General features: G+C 38.0%; 1 protein-coding gene across 3 annotated transcripts in view; it reads right to left on the bottom strand.

The window, feature by feature from the left end:
• Positions 1-723: 723 nt before the first annotated feature.
• RPF2 (ribosome production factor 2 homolog) overlaps positions 724-22229 on the bottom strand; it is a 34473-nt gene continuing 12967 nt past the window's right edge. For 2 of the 3 annotated variants that reach the window (XM_057739224.1, XM_057739226.1), the window contains 5 exons: positions 21284-21360; positions 17173-17272; positions 8283-8385; positions 1640-1784; positions 724-911 (listed from right to left, as the gene is read on the bottom strand). In XM_057739224.1, coding sequence (XP_057595207.1) covers positions 732-911; positions 1640-1784; positions 8283-8385; positions 17173-17272; positions 21284-21360 — 605 coding nt within the window. In that variant the 3' untranslated portion in view covers positions 724-731. The remainder of the gene's footprint in view (positions 912-1639; positions 1785-8282; positions 8386-17172; positions 17273-21283; positions 21361-22229) is intronic. The other variant, XM_057739225.1, reaches the window with a different exon arrangement.

The following is a 22229-nucleotide window of genomic DNA, read 5'->3' as shown; positions in this document are numbered from 1 at the left end:
TACCCAGTACCCTAAAATGTCCTGTGTCTTAACTTACCTATTCTCTCCTTTTTTCACTTCAACCCTTATCAAAACTTCCTTTCTCTCAAAGAAGAGGGACAGGGCTCCATTAGTAGCAGAATCTCTTAAAGTAACCAACAGTAAGGTAATACGTCAATGATCAGGTAGTGGACATCTCTCTTAGAGACCTATGTTTTAAAGACACAGAGCTTAAAATATCAAAATGAATCTCTAAGTGGTAGAATTTCAGGCAAAGCAACAGGAAAGTGAAAAATAAAACTCACGCTGGAGGTATATGTTGGAAGATGTGGTCAACTTTCCAGGTAGCTCACACTACGCATGTTTACAGTTTCTTTGGACCATTTCTACTTTTCATGACTTCCTCCCTTTATCTAAAGCTTAACCCCAAACTCTCTAATACCAATGGTTGTTCTGGACATCCCTCCTCACTCACCTGCCCAATGAGATCAGAGACTTTGTAGGGGGTAGACAGAGGGAACTATCATATCACAGAAAGAAAACAGCATACCAGAGTGTAATGTTTCCAATAAGAGTCTAACTTTCAACCTAATACTAGTATGCTACTCTTAACAATGCATATAATACATTATTTAGGTAAATTATCAAGTTATAAAAATACACAGTAAAATCTTATAAGAAACTCTGAAATAACTGATGCTTGATAATTCTCTTAAGACTATAATAAAAACGCAGTTATTGGCTAAATTTCATCAATCTTTTTTAATTCTCTTTGATTTTTTCTCCTGGTCTTCTGCTTGCTTTTCTGCGGGTCGTTTCTTCAACCCCTTCATTTTCCTGGTTTGTAGTTTGCTCAGGTCTTGCTTCTGCATATGAATTCTTCCATAAGTTGTACCAAAAGTATCATGAGAGATATTTTTCTTCTTCTTTGGCTATGAAACAAGAATATATAAATATATATTTAGTTGGGTCTACTGTCATGAACTAGTTAAAATCTAGTGTACAACAACTATCATATTAACAATTACCATTAGTGAGCACCCCTTTAATAATACAAAGTCTATAGCCTTACAGCCCTTTCTCCTCAAACTGAGGTATATACAGATCACTCAGAGATCTTGTTAAAATGCAGACTCTAATTCAGTAGGACTAGGGTGGGATCTGAGATTCAGCATTTCTAACAATTCCCAGGTAAACTGTCAGACCATACTCTGAGAAGTAACACAACAAACTACTCTAACCATTGTCACGCACTGAGAGAATTTCCTGTGTTTAGCTTAAGGTTTGTGACTATCATTTCAATCTTTACTGGCATTCCAGAGATGCCATTTGTACTTGCTTTTTAAAACCATTCAAAGTCAAAACATTTCACGCAAGTATGCGTTATACATCCTATGCTTGAAATTACACTTTTACAATGCCCAAAATGAGCCCCATTTTTGCTGAAAACTTGCAGTCTTGAGATGAAGCAACACCTGATGCCTGGTTTCTACAATTTTATTATCGATTATGGTTAGCTTCTTTGCTTCTTCCTCCTTTCTCTGGCTCTGAGAGTCTAATTTTATCTACTTTATGTATGTTCTTTAATACACACAAACCCTTTTTGGAAAGAAGAGTGGAATATATAAATAAACATGGCACCAATCTGCAAGTCATGTACCTTGAGGGCTTTGGGCACTTTCATAGATAACTTGTAAAGGTCATCTGATGCTAGGTGTGTCCTCCTCAGAACCAGATCCAATGAAGGTCCCATCTCTTCCAATTCAATCCGTGGTGTTCTGCAGCCAGATTTCTTCAACAGCAACCTTTACAGAAATGGCAAAGAAAGAAATTTTGCTTTGACCCTAATAAAAGTCCCACCCCCCAAATATTTTTGTTATAGAGAATTACAGTTCCATAAAATAACATAAAATGTTTAGAAAGGCTAAGCTTAGGGACCCCCCTGCACTTACAATACAGAGGGCACAAGGTTCGATCCCTGGTCTGGGAACTAAGATCCCACATGCCGCGTGGCACAGCCAAAAGATTAAAAAAATAAAAAAAAATAAAGGCTAAGCTTAATACTTTATATATTTAGACCAAGTATTTTCTTTAGTTCACTTATTTGCAAAAATAAAACATAAAAGTATGCAATACTGTAGAGAAACAGCAAGTGAGACAGTTCTAAGAAGTGGAATCCTTTGATTTGACTTCATCTTACATAAGATTTACATAATTACAAAAAAATTTTAATTGGGTCTTTGAAACATATAACATGATTAACAAATTTTTATTTCTCTAAGATCCATTCAGAATCAACTTTTCTCCATAGCACAGACATTTACTGATCTCTGTGGATTGGAATGAACTTAATATAACAAAACCACAATTTGGGGGATACCATATGTCCAAATAGCTCTGGATCCAAAAGCATACAAAGGATACAGGGGGGAGGGAGACTCACAAATTCTTTTTTTGTGACTGATACCACAGCAACTGCTCAGAGCCCTGAAGATTATTTGAGTTAAGACTCAATTTGTTACAGTGGCCAGATCTCCATATGGACACAAGAAAAAAGACTCAATAATAACATTTTAAAAAGATCAGCCTTTTCACATAAAAGCCAGAGTGTGAAAAGAGGCAACAAGTGACATAAGAAGAGAACAAGAACAGAACAGGAAAGCAGAGTAAGGAATACCCAGGAGAGCAGCAAACACCAGGAAGCAGGATTGAATGTGCAAAATCTTGTTAAAAGTCCTGCATCATATAAAGACAATCAACCAATACAGTCCACTCAAAGGAGGTGCATTTACTGGCTAAGGGAAGAGTCATGATAGATATATTGTATCAGACATAATTATATATACAACATAATATCAGTAATTTATATCCAATTAAACAAGGCAAAAAACAAAAAAACAAAAACCCACAGCCTAGGATATATAAAGAGCAGATATGTTAAACAAAGATACTAACATTAAAAGATAAAATAAATATTACTATGGGGCTTGAAGGGAGCAAGCACAGGGAAAAAGGACCTAAACAAGGTCCCTTAGACTACTCTCCTCACGGTGGTTCCAGAAGAAGAGACCTGAGAGAAGGCCTGTCTCAGGCCTACTGTAGGGGAAAATATTTTTAGGAGCTAAAGCTGGCTGACATCACGGCATCTTCCCTAATACCTAATTAAAGCATATGGGGGCAGTGATCACTTGATTCTCTTATATCACAGGTACCTCTGCGTTTGTATCTCCAAATAAATGATATTTATCATGCTGAACTCATATTAAGACTAAATCTTGGGAATTCCGTGGCAGTCCAATGGTTAGGACTCTGCACTTCCACTGCAGGGTCATGGGTTCACTCCCTGGTTGGGAACCAAGACCCTGCATACTGCACAACGTAGGCAAAAAAAAAAAAGAAAAGAAATGAAAAAGGACTAAATCTCGATTAACACCTTATGTTCAGTAGATTACTTTAAAAAAAAAAAAAAAATCAAGGAAATCACATTGGGACTTCCCTGGTGGCGCAGTGGTTAAGAATCCGCCTGCCAATACAGGGGACATGGGTTCCATCCCTGGGCTGAGAAGATCTCACATGCTGCAGAGCAATTAAACCTGTGTGCCACAACTACTGAGCCTGCGCTCTACAGCCCTCGAGCCACAAGTACTGAGCCTGCACGCTCTAGGGCTCAGGCTCCGCAACAAGAGAAGCCACTGCAATGAGAAGCCTGAGCATGGCAACAAGGAGTAGCCCCCGCCTGCCTAACTACAGAAAGCCCACGAGCAGCAACGAAGACCCAACACAGTCATAAAAGAAAAAAAAAAAAAGAAAATCACATATATAAAATTTCACTGAAACCATTTTCTACCACTTAAAATGCTAATTTTCAGCTAAATGGAAAACTTGTCAATCCAGAACAGGCATGACTGATGGAGTTAGATTACCTAAGTACCATTTTATTTATGCAAGTGTCCTCCTAACAACGTAATCTTTTGAGCAGTATAAAAAATTAAGATTATTTTCAAGTAACTACATATAACTACCTATGTTGCTATTTACTGAAGAATTAAGTTACAGTGCCATATTGTCTGTGTGGACAATCTTTTTAATCATTTCACTGAGTATATTTACTATTCTATTTCTATTTGATAGAAATAGAAGGAAACTTTCTCCAGTGTTCAGTTCTCTACATATGGTTTCTTGTGATAGGGCTATCATCTTTCCTCTCTCTCTCTCTTTTCTTTAAATATTTATTTATTTATTTGGCTGCGCTGGGTCTTAGTTGCCGTGTGCGGGATCTTTTTTTAGTTGCGGCATGCAGGATCTAGTTCTCTGACCTGGGAACAAACCCGGGTCCCCTGCATTGGTAGCTCAGAGTCTTAGCCACTGGACCACCAGGGAAGTCCCCATCTTTTCTCTTTATTAATAGCTTTTAACAGTGAAATCTAAAATCATCAATTGTTAATCTTTAAAAAAAAAAACAACCTCTTTACTCTTTCTCAGAGGAAATGCAATTGATAGAGAATTTATAAAGGATTTTTGTGATCATGCTAAGGAAAATGAAGAGTCTATTAAACACCAACTCTTAAAAAAAAAATTAAAACCATTTCCTTTACCCTCAATACCTTCATAGATACTGCACTTCTTTTTAAAGACAGACATTCTGATTCCAGGCTTTAATATCTCCAGCCAAATATCTACTGCCCAGAACCTTTACATCCCATGTAAATCTCCATCTCAGATCCTGACCTCAAGTGTTGTTTGTTTCCCTATGAGCTCTAAATCAAGTGATATTCAGTTCTGCAAGACTACATGGTAGGACTTCCCTGGTGGCCCAGTGGTTAAGAATCTGCTTGCCAATACAGGGGACATGGGTTTGATCCCAAGTCTGGGAAGATCCCACATGCCTCGGAGCAACTAAGCCCGTGCAACACAACTACTGAGCCTGTGCTCTAGAGCTCGTGCGCTGCAACTAAGAGCCTGCACGCAGCAATGAAGACCCAATGCAGCCAAAGGAAAAAAAAAAAAAAACCCTACATCATATAAGATACAGGGACACAAAGACAAACAGAACTCAGTTCCTTCCCTCTCAGATGGGATCAGGCTATTAGACATGTTAATTGGTAATTTCTATATATATTTAAATATGATTTGTTTATTTCTTGAGAAAGACTGGAATTACCACTCTTGTTTAAATTGTAATTTCCTTATTTTTCTCCCTTCCAGATCCTTCTCTTCTGTTGACATTCCATTTTCATTACTTAAAGTCCTTACCTAGAATGTTGTGTTTCCTTTTTTTTTTTTATTTTTATTTATTTTTTATTTTTTTTTGGGGGGTACACCAGGTTCAATCAACTGTTTTTATACACATATCCCCATATTCCCTCCCTTCCTTGACGCCCCCCCCCGAGTCCCCCCCACCCTCCCTGCCCCAGTCCTCTAAGGCATCTTCCATCCTCGAGTTGGACTCGTTGTGTTTCCTTTTTAAGGTATGCTGATACTTTCTGTTTTGCATATTTCTCCCCATAAAACCTACCCAGTACCATGGCAAAGGCATTTGTGGCAGTTACTAAAGATCATCTGTTTCACATGAATAGCTCCGGCCCTAGGATGAATAAAATTCTCCAAGGAATTAATTATCATAGGATATATAGGAAGATACCAGTAACACTATGACTTATTTCCCCAAAAGGTCAGGTCAAAGGTTCTGTTAATGTAATTCCATGCTCAGACTTCCTTTCATCCAAGAAGCTCAAAACCATTTTAGAAGCCTTACTGATCTTCACAAATTAATAAAAGTGCCAATATTGACTATTCCTTTTACCAACTGCCTAAGGGCTGGTTGGAAGAGGGCAGGACACCCAAGAGCAGCCTGTAAGAATGCCTGGGGAGCCAAACTAAGTCAGACACACTTTCCTGGCACATTCCCACCTCTATCTGCACCCCTCTCCCTCTCACGAAGGAGAACTGTCCATCTCAGAGGGACCTCGAATTACCTAAATAGTATCACTACACTTTGCAAAGGAAAAACACAGGCCCTGAGAAGTGACTTGCTCATGTCGTGGGGCGAAGCCTGGCACGGAGCCAGGTCACTAGGCTCAGAGGTGATGCTCACTCCCAGGACCACCTCTTCCTTCCCCTCCCAAGCAGAGCACGGCCCCTAGAGGCTAAGCTAATCCACATCTAGGGATTTTCCCCACTAGCAGCTCACTCTCAATCACACTGTACATTTTCTATTTCAAATCAAGAGCTAACAGGTATTATAGGATATAGATATGAAAACCTGGGATTAAAATTTTACACTAGCATTTCTGATTTTAAAAATTCAAATCTTTTTTTTTTTCATTATGGGAGACGCCATGCTAACCTAACAGTGATTCCATACTTCTTAAAGTAAGTGGACGGATGGATATGTGTGGTTACACTGTCAATTTATCCTTGTTTTTAAGTCTGATTTGCTCGTTTTCTGTCCATTTTGCTTTATTTTTCTGTATTTCTGTCTTTACAGATTTATCTTTATTGTCACTAAATATAAATTCTGATACAAGAGAGTACTTTCTTTGAAATTGTCCACCATGAAAGAGTTTTAGATTATTGTTATTCTTCATTTCTCATTCTCAAAGATTTTTATCTTTATATTTTTAGTTCCTTTATATCCCCAGGGTCTCCTTGTTTCACATAAATTTTCAAAAAAATTTTTTTATGTTAGTGATTTCTCATCTTTTATTTCTTGCTCTATAAATAGGAGTCACCTACTTTATAATACATTCTTAGAAGCCCCCAAAAATCAAGTTTGGAAATTCTAACAACAGACTACAAGGGCTTTCAATCTCAACTAGTTAAAAACAATTACAAAATCCTGTCCCTATTATTATTTAAATAAGAAAATAACAGAAAAATAGAAATGGTGCTACCACTCGTGGTGAAAAGAACTGAATATCTCTGACTCCATATAGCTGAGACAAAGAGGGAAATTACTGAAAAAAGAGGTGATTATTTAGTTCATTTGGACATTCACTGGACTATTATGACAAAAAGACAAAATTAAAACCATGGAGGGACTTCCCTGGTGGTCCAGCATTTAAGACTCCATGTTCCCAATGCACGGGGCCTAGGTTCGATTCCTAGTCAGGAAACTAGACCCCGCATGCTGCAACTAAGACCTGGCGCAGCTAGCTAGCTAAATGAATGAATGAATGAATGAAAAAACAAACAAACCATGGGTGAAATGCCGAAGTCCACAAATGGTCACACAAATAGCACCACTGCACGAACACACTGTCAACACTGGGCTGGTGGCCCTCAGGCTGCAATGCCACACCACACCACACAACAGTTATCAATCTGAATTCAATGTACAAAGGGAGGCAGTTTGTGGGAGTCACTGTATTCTCTAGGAAATCGGTGTTCACACTTTATTTTAAATAAGAAAAAAAAAAGTCATGCTTACTTCAAGCTGTAGCATGTCATTAAGGTTTTTAATGAAAACAAAATCAGCTTATTAGGATTTATATTTATATTGTGGTGGGAGTAGAGGTAGAAGGCCTGGACTGGAGAAAGAAGGTAAAATGAATTTAGCCACTGAATCATCTTCTTCCTTTCAGACTCCATTTTTTAGACTCAAGAGTTTTGAGATTTGCTTTCGCTGGCCTAAGACTTGTGGCTTGGCACTCTAAATTCAGTCAAGAAAAATAAGGAGGGACTTTCCTGGTTGCTCAGTGGTTAAGAATCTGCTTGCCAATGCAGGAGATACGGGTTCAATCCTTGGGCTGGGAAGATTCCACATGCTGCGGAGCAACTAAACCGGTGTACCACAACTACTGATCCCATGTGCCGCAACTAGTGAAGCCTGCCCACCTAGAGTCTATGCTCCACAACAAGAGAAGCCACTGCAATAAGAAGCCCACGCACAGCAACAAAGAGTAGCCCCCGCTCTCCACAACTAGAAAAAGCCCATGCACAGCAACAAGGACCCAACACAGTCATAAATAAATAAATAAATAAATAAATAAATAACAAATTAATCTTAAAAAAAAAAAATGAGATACTGCATAAAAGTATGGCAGGTCAGGACTGAATAAGTGTTCTAAGCTCAGAGGAGTGTAGCATTTGATACTGGAAAAGCAGAGTTTCCAGGAGGCAGAAGTTAGCAGGGGAATGACAGACCTGAGGATCAACACAGAGCTACTCTGTCACTGCTATTCTGCAAACTCTCCAAACAAACTTTCAGCCAGACATCAATTCGAAGTTTGAGCTCTATAAAACAGTGACACTAAAACGCTAACCCTGAGGATTAACAAAAACATGCTAAGATATGCACTTACTTATAGCTTCGAAAGTAAATCTTCCCATTCAGTGCAGTGAAGTGCAGAACATACTCTAAACCAGCCAGGCGGATATTTGATACTGTGGGACCTCTGAAGAAATCTAAAAGCACAATTAGGTTGTTAAAAAAAAGATTAACACACCTTTAAAACTCAGTTACAAATTAGCTGCATTCTAAATGCAACTCTTTGTATCTTATCTAAAAAAGGTTAAGTAGCACAAAAACTAATCCCTGAAAAATCTGATGGTCCTGCCCCTCTACCATTTAATCTCATGACTGTATTTCTGTGTTTAGTTCACTGGGCCATGTGATTTTTCAGTTTTGAAGTTCTCCCTCTAAACCAATTTGTACGAGTACATCAATTTATTGTCAATATTAACTTTTCATAAAATGTAAAACAAGGTATAAAATTTTAATCAACTAAGGTAGGTTAAGATGGCAAATGTCTATAAAAATGGTTGTTCAAACTTTGACTATTAAATTCAACTAGTATTTGTTATTTGGCGAATGCCAACAAGCCAAGAAAATTCTAACAAGGAATCTCAATTATATGAGCAAAGAAAAGCAACCTAGTGTCAAAGTCAGAAGAGAACCATCAAGATCAATGAGTAGACTTCTCCCACAGAGTGGTAACAATACCCAAGTGACACATGAGATAATTTTAAGTGATATACAGGCAGATATAATAATCTACAATGTATTATTTAAGTTATCATACACCAGTTTCTATTCAGAGTAGGGACATAAAGTTTCCTTTTTAAAAGAGGTGTCAATTTAAAGAACTCTGCAGTGAACAACGCTATGGATACTTCATGGACATGGCTAAATTTATGAAGGTAGCACATGAATGAAAAAAGTATGGAAAACAGCAAACAAGTTTGGTCACCTCATTTTACAGATTAAAAAATCTCAACTCAGAGGAGGCTAAATGGAAACACACAAATAACATTAAGCTAAGAAAAAGTTATGCATAAAAGGGTCATGCAACTTAATTACTATAAAAGAGCTGCCCCAAGACAGGTGATGTCATAAACAGGAGATATCTCATCCTGTCCCAATCTGTAGCCACCTAGCACTTTCCTTCCCTCCTCCCATTAGCTCTTAAGATGGGAATTACCTCCATGTGCATGGACATGCACATTTTTTGTAGTTCTTTTCCTTCTTAAATAACTAAAAGAAAATCACATCACTAATGTACATAAAACAGACGTAAGTGTGCATGCACATGTACGCACCACCCTTCTTTACTACCCCAAATAAGAATCCCTTGGGGATAATTTTATAAACCAAATATGTACTTTTTCAAGGTATTTTGATCTAAAATTTGATCATAATTAATGACGAACTTTCCCATAATTTTGCCAAACCTGACTTGCCTTCAGTGGCCAAGTTAATAAAGCCCCACTCACTGTTGTGGCAGCATTACTGAAGTCAGAGTCATTCTGGGGAACAAGATATGTACATTCCAGTCTCCCCTGAAACAGCTTCTGTAATGCAAACCTTACAGGCATGTGTTTTATCCATATGCTTTTAAGAAAGAAAGAAGGAAAAAAAATTGAAACGAGGTAGAAAGTTTTAAGAATATTGACTCCTACCTCAAACCATACACAAAAATTAACTCAAAATGGATCATAAACCTAAATGCAAGATCTAAAATTATACAACTTCAAAAAATATATATATACATTAGAGAAAAAAACCTTTGCAATCTTGGGATAAGCAAAGGGTTCTTAAAACACTGTATAAACAACCATGAAAGAAAAAAAAATGGATAAAGTAGACTTCACAAAAATTTAAAACTTCTGCTCTTTAAAAGACATCACTGTTTGCAGATGACATGATACTTACTACACATAGAAAATCCTAAACACGCCATCAAAAAGCTAGTAGAACTAGAAGGGTGGGATAGGGAGGGTGGGAGGGAAGCTCAAGAGGGAGGAGATATGGGGATATATGTATACACATAGCTGAGTCTCTTTGTTGTACAGCAGAAACTAGCACAACACTGTAAAGCAATTATACTCTAATAAAGATGTATAAAAAAACTAATAGAATTCATCAATGAATACAGTGAAGTTGCAGGATATAAAATTAATACACAGAAATCTGCTGCACTTCTATATACTAACAGTGTAGCATCAGAGAAATTAAGGAAATAATCCCATTTACAATCACATCAAAAAGAATGTTCATAGAAGCATTATTTACAATAGCCAAGATATGGAAGCAACCTAAGCGTCCACCAGCAGATGAATGGATAAAGAAATGTGGTGTGTATATATATATATATATATATATACACACACACACACACACACACACACACACACGAAATACTACTCAGCCATAAAAAGAATGAAATTTTTACCATTTGCAGCAACACGGATGGACTTGGAGAGAATTATGCTAAGTGAAATTAGACAGAGAAAGACAAATAATGTAGGATATCCCTTGTATGTGGAATCTAAAAAATACAAGAAACTAGAGAACATAACAAAAAAGAAGCTGACTCACAGATACAGAGAACAAATCAGTGGTTACCAGTGGGGAGAAGGAAAGGGGAGTGTCAAGAGAGCAATGAGGGGTTAAAGGTACAAACTACTAGGTACAAAATAAACTAAAAGGATATACTATACAGCACAGGAAATATAGCCAACAATTTATAATTACTATAAATGTGGTATAATCTTTAAAAATTGTGAATCACTATGTTGTATACCTGAATCTTACATAATATTACAAAATCAACTATACCTCAATAAAAAAAATTTTTTTTTTAAAAAGACATCGTTAAAAACAAAAAGGCAAGAAAATTCCCTGGCAGTCCAGTGGTTAAGACTCTGCACTTCCACTGCAGGGGGTGCAGGTTCGATCCCTGGTTGGGAAACCAAGATTCTGTGTGGTGAGTGGTACAGCCAATACATCCATCCCTCCCTCCCTCCCTCCCTCCCTCCATCCATCCATCCGTGCAACAAAAAGGCAAGCCACAGACTGGGAGAAAATATTCAAAGATTATAAGTCAGACAGACATAAGACTTGACCCACACACACTCACACACTTTCACCTTAGTACTCAATAAGACAAATAACCAAATAAAAAAATCAGGCAAAGATTTGAAGAGACACTTTACCAGATGTATGAATGGCCAATAAGCACATGAAAAGGTGTTCAACATCATCAGTCACCAGAAAATACAAATTAAAACCGCAATGCTACCACTCCTTTATTTTGCAGATTTGACTTCACTGTCAGTATTCAATACTCATTAGAGTAACTAAAATTAAAAAGAATGGCCTACCAAGTATTGGCAAGGAGGTGGAGCACCTACGCTGTTGGTGAGAATGCAAAATTGTACAACCATATTGGAGAGCAGTTTGGCAGTTTCTTAAAATGTTTAACATACACTATTCAAATGACCCAACCATTCTATTCCTATTTACCCAAAGGAAACGAAAACATAGGCCCTCACAAAAATCTATATATAAAGGTTCATAGCAGCTCTACTGGTAATAGTTAAAGACAGGAATCAATCTAAATGGGCATCAATAGATGAAGGTATAAACAAACTGCAGAATAGCTATAAATGGAATGCTGCTCAGCAATAAAAAGAAATGAAGGATTGATACATACAACAACATGAATGAAACTCAAAACAGAGTGAAAGAAGCTAGGCCAAGAAAAGTACATACTGAGGATTCCATTTATCAAATATTCTAGAAAATGCAAACTAATCTATAATGACAGAAAGCAAATCAAGTTTGCTTAGAACAGAGAAAAACTACGGATTGCCAAGGGGCACAGGGAAATTCTGGGGGGTGATGGAAAGGTTCTGTATCTTGATTGCAGTGGTGTTTTTAGAGGTATATACGTATGTCAAAATTCATTAAATTTTAAAACTTTAAATATGTGCACTTGATTGTATGTAAATTATACCCCAAAAGTTGTTTAAAAAATAATTTAAAATGAAAAAACTTATTAAAGTTATCCCTAAAAACTGAAAACAAAATGAAATGAACCTGTGTATTGGGCTGAAGGCATAATCATACAGAAAAGGACTATTTCAAGTGACTTCAAATCACAGTAATCTGACCATATTCCTAACGGGATATACAGACATACAGAACTGCAAACAAACAAACAAAAAAACAAAAATACACCAAAACCAAACATCCTTCAATTGTACTCATATTCATATTATCAGTAGTAATGGTATTTTATTCGGAGACTGTTGTACGTGTAGTATGATATAAAGTAAACGCACAGTTATGTTGGAGTCATTGAGAATCTGGATTTTTGTCATGGATGAAAGAAGGTACATATGTGTACATATCCTTCTGTCCTAAATATAAGTAAGAAGTTTCAGTATGAACTCAGGATATATTTTATCTTAACAAACACATCTCATAGTTCTGTCCACTAAAAAGCGTAAAACACTGACCAACCCAGAAATAATCCCTAGCAAACAAAATGTGATTTTTAAAATAATTTCTCACTTAAAAAAACCCCAGGCTCCTTACAGAAATAGCTGATTCCAGGACTAGAGAAATTAAGGTACAAGAGGAGTCTAAAACATCAAGGGGTTGATAGATTAAAATGTGTTGAAACGCAGAGCATTGTCAAAAAGGCTGACCCTAAACTGGGCAGGAAGGATGGTTGAAGTAAAAAGGGAGATATTATGAGAATAGAGATAAGGATAAAAAACTGGTTAAATATTGACAGAAATAAGGGGTTGGAAAATAAATTGGTTATAGTCAGAAGGAAAGCCCCAGTTTGGACATTTTTTCAATGGATCAGTTTCAAGCAAAAATAACACCTCAAATGTAACTGCGTCCATGAGTAAAAACACTGGGAAAGGACACAGGTTGACCAGGGTGTTGATGGGAAAGACCAGGGGATGTGGAGTCAGAGAACACATCAGATCCTGATTCTGCCACTTACTACCTCTTCACTCTGGACAAAAGTGAACTGGTCTCAAGTTATTCATCCACACATGGGAATATTACAGTAATGAAGTGAATGTTTGTTTAATCTCTAGGATGGCTATATTTGGAAACGAGGTCTCTAAGGAAGTAATTAAGTTAAATGAGGTATGTCATAAGGGTAGGGTCTGATCCCATAGGATCGGTGTCCTTATAAGAGATACCAGAAAACTTAAACCCCTCTTTCCCCTGTCTGTCTTCCTCCCCTCAGCCTCCACAATGAAAAGCCTTGTGAGCACATAGCAAGAAGCCAGCAAAAGAGTCCTCACCAGAAACCTGGACTTCTAGAACTATGAGAAAATAAATTTTTGTTGTTTATAAGCCACACAGTCTATGGTATTTTGTTATGGCAGCCTGAGCAGACTCATATAAGTACCCTTGTAGAGCTATAGAAAGGATTACATTTAATAATTACCTGACCTAATCAATGGCAGTTATTTTCATTACTATATACATTAAAGTGGAATAAGAATTAGAACATGAGAAAGGTTAAAAAAATTAAAACAATGACCATAGATGTAAATATGACCACTAATATAGACAAAGGTAATGAAGAAAAAAAAATAAGCCAGTTAGGTAGTTAAATTTAAGGTAGGCTTTAAAGGAACACTTAATAAAACTAACCTATTACTTGATTTATTATCATCTTTATATATAAAGAGTAGTCAGGACTTCCTAGGTGGCGCAGTGGTAAAGAATCCGCCTGCCAAGGCAGGAGACATGGGTTCGAGCCCTGCTCTGGGAAGATTCCACATGCCACGGAGCAACTAAGCCCGTGCGCCATAAAAAAAAAAAAAAAAAAAAAAAAAAAGGGTAGTCATACTAAAAAGTAACCATAAAAATTAGGATGGATTAGTAGTTAGGATTCCACGCTTCTACTGAGTGGCCTGGGTTCAATCCCTGGTCCTGGTTGGGGAAGTGAGATTCCCACAAGCCACGCGGTGTGACCAAACTTAAAAAAAAAAAATGAACAAAATGGGTATCTGGCATGAAAATACTGACATTAACTTTTCTTTCTGGCCAATTACAGAAAGAAAAAACAAAAACACAGTTTCCTAACAGGAAAAAAGCCCTTGATAAAATTCTCTCTACCTACTGCTCTATGTTATTTCATTTGAACACACAACACAAACCCAGGAGTCTTCAACTTTCTTACTTCTTATTTATATTAAAAATTCAACTTTGCTTAGTGCTGGACAATCTCACTCCACCCCTCTATCCATCTTTCTTCTTTCCCTATTCCTTTTTGGTTTTCACTCCCTCCCACTCATCACTGCATTATGTGGTTATTCCTGCCATCTAGAGGAAACACGAAATAGTAAGATAAAAACCATTTAAAGAGAAGCAACAAAGCTCTGTTATAACAAATTATAAGTACTTCCCTCAGTAATAATAATTACATGGAAGAACAAGGGAAAAAAGCAGGAAATCTGGGCCAACACTGTACAAGTACTAGGAATCTTGGCTAAAAAACCCTCCCTTGATGTTTTGGGATATGTGATATTCAAAGAAATGTTGGGCCTTGTCTTCCATGTATGATTTTTTTCTTTTTCTTTTTAGTTCATGGAAAAAAGAGGTAAGAACCTATAGCAAGGACTCTGCAAAGGAATTATTCACCATGGGCAGGATGAAGAGCAGAAGCAGAAAAGCACAGGCTTTGGGTTTGATTGTGCCTCACCTACTTAATAGCTCTTAACCTCTCTGAGACTCCATCTTCCCATCTGTAAAATGAAATGTTACCAAACTCAAGAGCTTTAGTGAGGATTAAACAGGTAACAGGTGACACTTAGTTTTTCAAAACTAGCCATTATTAATAAAGAGAACTGAGAAGTCCCCCAAACTGTATTCCCAACAATAAGACCATAAATAATTCCAACAAAGAAAATGAAGCAATGTGTCTACCCAAAAACCTTCTTTGGTCGGCTAAGATTTGTAAAGAACATGTATACAATTTATTTATAACATATACCCCACCAACTTTATCTAGGGCAGAATATATGAAAATCCCAAAGAAGGGCAACCAAAAAAGTTAAGACATAGCTTGTGAGAATGGTGCAAGAACAGCTCAAAAGGAATAAATTATTTAAACTTGAGAAAATGCCACTGAGTATTAGAAGAGTTCATATCTCTAGAGACAAACTAAATTACCTTTCAGAGTTAGAATAGAGCTGCCAAGTGTGACCACAGAATGTAAAGTTTTAGCGACTTTTAAGAAATCATGGAGGGCTTCCAAGGTTGTGCAGTGGTTAAGAATCCACCTGCCAATGCAGGGGACACGGGTTTGATCCCTGCTTCAGGAAGATCTCACATGCCGCGGAGCAACTAAGCCCGTGGGCCACAACTACTAAGCCTGCATTCTAGAGCCCGAGAGCCACAACTATTGAGCCCATGTGCTGCAACTACTGAAGCCCATGCGCCTAGAGCCCATGCTCCGCAACAAGAGAAGCCACGGCAATGAGGAACCCATGCACCACAACGAAGAGTAGCCCGCACTCACTGCAACTAAAAAGAAAGCCCGCACACAGCAAAAAAGACCCAACACAGCCAATAAAATTAATTAATTAATTAGTTAAAAAACAAAGAAATCACAGAGAGGGACTACCTTGGTGGCACAGTGTTAAGAATCCACCTGCCAATGCAGGGGACACGAGTTCGAGCTCTGGTCTGGAAAGATTCCACATGCCGCAGAGCAAATAAGCCCATGTGCCACAACTACTGAGCCCGTGTGCCTACAGCCCGTGCTCCACAGCAAGAGAAGCCACTGCAATGAGAAGCCTGTGCACTGCAAGGAGGAGTAGCCCCTGCTGGCTGCAACTAAAGAAAGCCCATGCACAGCAATTAAGACCCAACACAGCCAATAAAAAATAAATATTAAAAATAATAAAAATAAAATAAAATAGGTAAATTTAACATCAATCTCAGAAAATAACTATATATTATATATTGGATTTTAAGAAGGTGACTTGTGAACACACAGAAAGGGACATAGTCATTAGATAAAACATTAGGAATGAGCATAGTTCACTAAGAATCACTCACCTATAAAACAACCTTACAAGGTTTTTGGACTTTTTTTGAAATGGAAAAGGGAGGAAAGAAATTGGTGGAGATCAAGAAAGCAAGTTAGGGACTTCCCTGGTGGCGCAGTGGTTAAGAATCCACCTGGCAATGCAGGGGACACGAGTTCGATCTCTGGTCTGGGAAGATCCCACATGCCGCAGAGCAACTAAGCCCGTGTGCCGCAACTACTGAGACTGCACTCTAGAGCCCCTGAGCCACAACTACTGAGCCCGTGTGCCACAACTACTGAAGCTCACAAGCCTAGAACCCGTGTTCTGCAACAAAAGAAGCCACCACACTGAGAAGCCTTGCACCACAACAGAGTAGCCCCCGCTCAGCACAACTAGAGAAAGCCCGCATGCAGCAACCAAAACCTAATGCAGACAAAAATAAATAAATTTATTAAAAAAAAAAGAAAAAGTTATATGGGGTTATAGTGTAAAAAGCCTTGTATATCAGACTAAGAAAAAACTAATACAGGTTTTTGAATTCGAAGTGGATAATATATACTAATCTTAAAATTTTAACTTTTCAATTTTCTAAATTTAATCTAATAATGCCAGTAATGACAGGAGATGGGTGCAAGCATTTAGTAAAGTGTAAAATGCTATATAAATAGGTTGCTACCAAAGTTACTGTACCATCAAAAAGTAATAATGATCTATAGAATATAACATCCCTTTAACTTTCCCTGCTTCTAGTGGGGAATAAACAAAATAATAAAAAGGAAAAAAAGATCAAAGAGAAAAAGCTGTATATCTACAGTGAAGTTGCAAACTGCCACCACCAGTGACAACTCTTAGAATGCCTACCTGAGCTATCCTGTGGATAAGTATTAAAATACTTACCAATAAGAAGACTTTTCAGCCTTCTGTAGTCTGCTGTTACATCAAAATCATCACCTGCAAATATTAACATGGGTTTTGTTCCCTCAGGACATTTACTATTCTAGGAAATAAAAAAAAGTAATTATATAATTATCAAGTATAAACAGTTTATATGCTGATTTTAAAGTAGTCAATATTTATATATAGGGATTCATTTTCACATTTTCTTAGCTGTCCTAAAATTATGCCTATGAATACTGATTTTACTTATTTATCTTTTTTTGGCCGCACCGAGCAGCATGCGGGATCTTAGTTCCCCAACCAGGAACTGAACCTGTGCCCCCTGCAGTGGAAGTTCGGAGCCTTAACCACTGAAGCACCAGGAAGTCCCTATGAATAGTGATTTTAGACTTAAAGCCAGAGTGGGGATTTTTTAATTTACAGATTTTTATACTAAAAATTAACTTTTCATTCCACTCCCTCTTAGTGCCAAATTAATAAGTGATTAAAGAATGATGTGGGACTTTCCTAGTGGCCCAGTGGTTAAGAGTCCACCTTCCAATGCAGGGGATCGATCCCTGGTCAGGGAACTAAGATCCCACATGCCGCAGAGCAACCAAGCCTGTGCACCACAACTAGTGAGCACTCGGGCCACAATTACAGAGCCCACACACTCTGGAGTCATGTACAACTAGACAGAAGCTCACACACCACAGCAGAGGATCACCCATGCCATAATGAAGATCCCGACGCAACCATAAATAAATAAATATTTTTTAAAAAATGATGAAAGCTACTTTTTATCACTTTCTATGCAAAGAATAAAACAAAAAGCTAAACTTGCTCGAAAACAAACACAACCCTCTAATAGCCAACATCTGACTCAAAATAAATTTAATTTCTTTGAATTATCGGTAACAGTGTGCCTTTCCTACTGTGTCACATAAACAGTATTTTGAAATGAAAGCTAAACTACCAATTAAGCATTCACATGGGAAAATATAATCTTATACAAGCTACAGAAAATATGGGCAATCCTCACTCAGCAGGATCGAAGCTCTTACTCTAAAAAGTACTTTGTCTTAGTTCTGAATTGTCTTTTTTTTTTCGGCTGCACTGCACAGCTTGTGGGATCTTAGTTCCCATACCAGGGACTGAACCTGGGCCTTCGACAGTGAAAGCAGAGTCCTAACCACTGAATGACCAGGGAACTCCCTAGTTCTGGATTTTCTTTACCAAAAAGAATATGAATTTTGTTTTACCAAAGTGAAAGAAAAAAATCAAATAGAAAAAATTCTTTAACTGAAAGGTTAATTTATGGAGGAAGAAGAATGACTGTTGGTCTCAGGTTCCCATTGATTCTATTATCTCTGCTCTGACACTCATCAAGGATTGTCCAGGGGTGGGAGAGACAGGACAACCAACAAACAAACATCCTCTGCCCTTGCTCACCTGTTGCTTCCCTGTCCACCATGACCACTCTTATTGACATTCTCTACTTCCAACCCAAACCTGAACTGTCTGTACTTAGGAGATGGACCTAAAATCTGTTTGATTGAGGGCCTGAATAGACTTTCCCAACCCAATGACTTCTGTGCTCCATCTGTGCCCAACTAACCTTAAATTTTTAAATCATATCATTCCTTGGGCTTATTTTATGTAAAATAACCACCCCTACAATTTTGGCCATCTTAGAAAATAGGTTTCTAGAATAATCACTCTATTTCCTGGTAGCGTCTAATCACATGTTGCTTAAGAGTTAACAGAGGGATGAAGCTTAGCAATAAAAGTGGGCAAGTTAAGAAAAGAAATGCCTGGTAAAGATGTCTTAAAAATGAAGAGGTAGGGACTTCCTGGTGGCACACTGGTTAAGAACCCGCCTGCCAGTGCAGGGGACACAGATTTGATCCCTGGTCTGGGAAGATCCCACATGCTGTGGAGCAACTAAGCCTGTGCGCCACAGCTACTGAGCCCTCATGCCACAACTACTGAAGCCCGTGAACCTAGAGCCCGTGCTCCGCAACCAGAGAAGCCACCACAATGAGAAGCCCTTGCACTGCAACAAGAAGTAGCCCCTGCTCGCAACAAGAGAAAGCCCCCGCACAGTAACGAAGACCCAATGCAGCGAATAAATAAATAAAATTTTAAATAAAGAAAAAAATGAGGAGGTAGAAGTAAAGAAAAAATAAATATGGAGGGAAAGTGCAACAAAACACGCAACTCCAAAATAAACTAAAAATATAAGCCTGTAACCAAATAATGGGGTCAAAGTGAATGGGACGGGCTAATAGTCTATGTAAGGATTGCCTATGTGAGCACATTCTCATCAATTAATTAATTTTATAGTTACGGATATGCTCCGTGAGTGAAAACTCAGTACTCAGTTTAAATGGTTCTTGTTAAGAATGAGCCTGCCAAACAATAATGATTTTGTGGTCCAGTTTAGAAGCTGCACAGTGATGGGGTGCAGCTTTGGAAGGGAAATGGAAAAAGCAGAGAGGCTGGCATGCAGACATCATCCAGGGCTCACACCCACTAACTGCTGACCATGCTGGCTGCAGTGGTACTGCTCATCTCCAGGGATTCATACACAGCCCTAAAGAGAACCTCTAATAAACTAATAAAATGATGGCATCCATAATAAAGCATCACAGTTTATACAGTTTTCAAAATATCTTTCAATATATTACCTTCATTAATAAGCATTTTCACATATATTATCTCATTTGATGTTGTTACACCTATTTAATACTCGATTGCAATTGTGGTCAAGGAAGTAACTGACTTGTCAGGTCACAAATAATATTTAAATGACTGAGAAAGGCCTCAAACTCAAGTGTTCTGCCTCCAAATCCAATCTCACTGTTCTATCCTATACCTGAGGAAGGTGGTATAGCTGACTAATAGGGTATCTGGTAAGAGCCTTTTTTCAAACCCAAAGGAAACCTAGAAGGCATGTCTTCTTCTTATGGGAGACTGAGAAAAGGAGTGATTACATATTTGCTATAATTCTTTCAACTATACCAAGACCCTCAAAGACCCATAAATTGAGAACAATTATGTAACTTTCAATTACAAACATCAATATCCTTTCTTTCAACGTCCTAGAGTCCTAATCTTGGTTATACCATTTACTACACGTATGACTCTAGGTCATCAATGGAATTCCTCTGGGTCTCAGTCACCAAATCTATATAATAGGGAAAATAAAGCCTTAGAGGGTAGCTAAGAGGTCTTAAGTGAAATAATGTATTTGATGGATTAGACTAAGCCAGGAGCAGACGTCTCAGGGAGCAGAAGCCCACCTTGGATCCAGGAACTGCATCAGGACAGTTCTCTTGCCTTTCTGAAACTATTTACTACTTTCTGTTTCATAATCCCATTCAAACAAATGAGACACAAAAATGCAAGTCCTCAAGGGGAGAAGTGAGCTAGCTAATTTGGTACCTAGCAGTCAAAACACTGTAGGATCAGCCAAAGCTTCCTAGGTATAGAACAGGGCTCACTTTGAAAACTGGTATTTCTGAGGTTCCATAAAATAGGTGCTGTGATAATTCAGAGGGAGAGGACAGCATTTCATCTATGGGCCTAGACAAGAATTAGTAACTCTGATGTCTAACTGCCTACATATGTGTTATACGCTGTAAATATCTTCCTCTTTTTAAAGTAAAGGCAGGGACTTCCCTCGTAGCGCAATGGTTAAGAATCCGCCTGCCAGTGCAGGGGATACAGGTTTGATTTCTGGTCCCACATGCCTGGAGTAACTAAGCCTGCAAGCCACAACTACTGAGCCTGTGTGTTGCAACTACTGAAGCCTGTGCGCCTAGAGCCTGTACTCTGCAAGAAGAAAAGCTACCACAATGAGAAGCCCGTGCACCACAACGAAGAGTAGCCCCCGCTTGCTGCAACTACAGAAAACCTGCACACAGCAACAACGATCCAATGTAGCCAAAAAATAAGTAAGTAAGTAAGTAAAGGTAAAATGAAATTGTGCTTTTAAAGCACACTAGAATAAAAACAAAGTTCCTTCTAATTTAAGCTACAAAACTCTATCATTACTCTTCACCACAAGATGTCACTACTGCCCAAGAGCAACATGATAAAATGCTTATTTTTATGATCAGTATCTTACCTTAATATCTTTAAGGGAGACAAACTTCTCAATACCTAATTCAATCATATCTAGCACATGGTAGTCATACATACGACCTAGAAGGAAAACACATTTTCTTTTAACCATTTATTTTTCCGAAACAGCTGCCTTATATTCACCTACTTATCTGCATGTTCAAAATGTCCTAACATCTGCTTCTTTTCTTTCTCCTTATACCTCCCAAACATATCCCTTCTTTCTTAAATTTTCAACTGGACCTAGAATGAATTGTTGCAACCTTAGCCTTGGAAAGGATCTTAAAGATCACTTAGCCAAACTCCCTTATTTTACAAAAGAGTAAATAAAGGCTCATGGAGGGTAAAGGGCTTGCCTAGGCCAGTGAGCATGCCAGCCCAAGTATCAATACACAATACAGGGCAAGGGTTTATTTTCAAATGTATTCATTACACAGGTATTTATTAGGGAAGGGTAAATTTACAGGTTAAGTATGCTACTTATTTTTTTCTAACTCTAATACTGATTTAGGATATATCTTTTATATTTGAAAAATTTCTGCACCTTGAGGTAGGTTGATATTTACATGCCCCTTCTTTACCTGAAGACTGATAGGTAAAAACAAATTTTATTCAAACTCACAAGGAAAAGTAAAAAACTAGTTTAGTGCTTAATGGTTACTCCTGAATCCTCAATACCATCAATTAATCTGAGTCACAGAATTGACTCTATAAAACAAAAGTATTAAAAAGTAAATGAGGACTTCCTAGGTGGCGCAGTGGTAAAGAATCCGCCTGCCAATGCAGGGGACACAGGTTCAAACCCTGCTCTGGGAAGATTCCACATGCCATGGAGCAACTAAGCCCGTGTGCCACAACTATTGAGCCCATGTGCCACAACTATTAAAGCCCACACGCCTAGGGCCCATGCTCCACAACAAGATAAGCCACTATAATGAGGAGCCTGCGCA

The sequence above is a fragment of the Hippopotamus amphibius genome, chromosome 6, assembly GCF_030028045.1.
Source record: "Hippopotamus amphibius kiboko isolate mHipAmp2 chromosome 6, mHipAmp2.hap2, whole genome shotgun sequence".
Lineage (NCBI taxonomy): Eukaryota > Metazoa > Chordata > Mammalia > Artiodactyla > Hippopotamidae > Hippopotamus > Hippopotamus amphibius.
The sequence above is the reverse complement of the archived record's forward strand: the minus strand, read 5'-3'. Positions and strand labels throughout refer to the sequence as shown.